The 1824-nt window shown below is 44.5% G+C and overlaps 1 protein-coding gene across 1 annotated transcript; it reads left to right on the top strand.

The window, feature by feature from the left end:
• Positions 1–413: 413 nt before the first annotated feature.
• LOC124171166 (protein ANTAGONIST OF LIKE HETEROCHROMATIN PROTEIN 1-like) lies at positions 414–1517 on the top strand. Its single transcript, XM_046550306.1, has 3 exons — positions 414–841; positions 930–1133; positions 1214–1517. Exons 1-3 carry the CDS (start codon positions 414–416, stop codon positions 1515–1517), a joined length of 936 nt encoding a protein of 311 aa, XP_046406262.1.
• The last annotated feature ends 307 nt before the right edge of the window (positions 1518–1824 follow it).

Genomic DNA, 1824 nt, shown 5'->3' with positions numbered 1-1824 from the left:
AGTATGTGAATGATATTAACGATTTCATGTTGTAAAACTGCAATTGTGTATATATACGTGTAATAATATTTTAAAGGAAAATCGCCTATGCTGAATATTTGTGAATGGCCTTCCATTGATTGACAATTATTTCTAAATTTTCATTTTAGTTTTGTGTTGTCGAAACCGCCATGGACTTCGGTAACATAATAGCAGCTATAGCTGCTTACCAAAGGTATCTTATGATACGGAACCAGCGACAGAATATGCAATTTGAAATTGCTCGCCTGGAGCGGTTAATTGCAATGAATTTTAGGCGACGAAGAGCCCTGAGAAGAGCTTGGGCTTATATTCGAGCCCAAGCGGTATGGGAGAGAGACGTCCCTGCTTGGCCGGAAGATAGATTTCTTCAAACATTTCGTGTCTCGAGGGACATGTTTGACATGTTATGCCGAGAACTGGCACCGTTCATCGGTCGACAGGATACGGCAATGAGGCCTGCCCTACCTGTGGCTAAGAGGGTCGCTGTAGCCCTCTTCTATTTAAAATCTGGGGCTGATTATGGAGTGGTAGGCCTTGCTTTCGGCGTGGGGAAAGCTACTGTGCATGTCATTGTAAGGGACTTCTGCAGAGCTGTCCTTGACAGATATTTTATGGAATGTATAGTGTTCCCGTCGACGGAGGAGGAAATGGCCGCCAAGGAGAACTGCTTCCGCACCCGGTGGAACTTCCCGGGAACCATCGGTGCCATTGACGGGTGCCATATACCTATGAAGACCCCAATCCACGGAGGAGCTGATTATTACAATTACAAAGGGTGGCACTCGGTCATCCTTTTGGCTGTAGTGGACAGTCAGTATAGGTAAGTAGTCATTAATGGTTAAAAATAATGTTATATACTTCACGCTGACCACGTATAAATATATTCAAAAACATTTTATTTTCTGCAGGTTCATTTACTGCAATAGTGGCTATCCGGGGAGGGTCCATGATGCTGGTGTGCTGCGGGCTAGTGCCTTGTGGGATGTCATCACTAATGGCGGCTTACCTGGGAAGTACCATTTAATTGGTGACGGGGCTTTCCCCCTGGGAGCCAACATGATGAAGCCTTTCGCGAGGCCAAATGGACCCCACGAAGAGCATTTTAATTACCGGTGGGTTTCCTGTTTTATACCCATCATGAAGTCATAGTCATGTTATCCTCTGAATTTTAATTTATTGTAACCTCTTACAGACTCTCTAGGGCCCGGATGGTAGTGGAGAATGCTTTTGGGCGCCTCAAGGGCACATGGCGAGTCCTCCTTAAAGCCTCTAAAGTGGACGTTGCAAGGCTAGTGGAAGTGATAAATACCTGCTGCATCCTACACAACATCTGTGAGGAAAATAGGGAGGTGTTCTGGGCGGATTGGCTCGAAGAAGCAAATGCTGCTGAGAATATGTTTCCGCAACCCCAAGATGAAGCTGGTGGGGACAATTTTGTTGATGGGGAAGAGAAGAGAGAAGTTCTGGCGCAGCAACTTTATGATGCTGTGCAATAATTCGACGAAATCCTCAACTCATAAACCAGTCCTTTTCAGGACTACCAATTACTCAAGGGTAATTGTTCTCCATGACAAAGCTTTCCTTACAACCCTGTTCCTACCTGAAGGAAAACAGCCCAAGTTATGCCCTTCATTTCTAACCTTGCTGTAAAACCCGCCAGCAGGCACTGTATTTTAAGCAATTCTATCGTAATTACAAAGACCCTTTCCCAAGTACTAAGGAAAGAATAGAGCAGAAATGAGTTTTGCATAAGTAAATTATCACTAGCACTTACATTTTACATTAGTGCCTAGCTCATAACCA

The sequence above is a fragment of the Ischnura elegans genome, chromosome X (genome assembly GCF_921293095.1).
Source record: "Ischnura elegans chromosome X, ioIscEleg1.1, whole genome shotgun sequence".
NCBI classification, from domain to species: Eukaryota; Metazoa; Arthropoda; class Insecta; order Odonata; family Coenagrionidae; genus Ischnura; species Ischnura elegans.
The sequence above is the reverse complement of the archived record's forward strand: the minus strand, read 5'-3'. Positions and strand labels throughout refer to the sequence as shown.

Excerpts from the sequence above, each read along its gene's own strand:
- LOC124171166 (XM_046550306.1), top strand. The coding sequence starts at position 414 with ATGTTTGACATGTTATGCCGAGAACTGGCACCGTTCATCGGTCGACAG. Across the intron at positions 842-929 it reads GTAGTGGACAGTCAGTATAG|GTTCATTTACTGCAATAGTG; the intron begins GTAAGTAGTCAT and ends TATTTTCTGCAG. Across the intron at positions 1,134-1,213 it reads GAAGAGCATTTTAATTACCG|ACTCTCTAGGGCCCGGATGG; the intron begins GTGGGTTTCCTG and ends AACCTCTTACAG.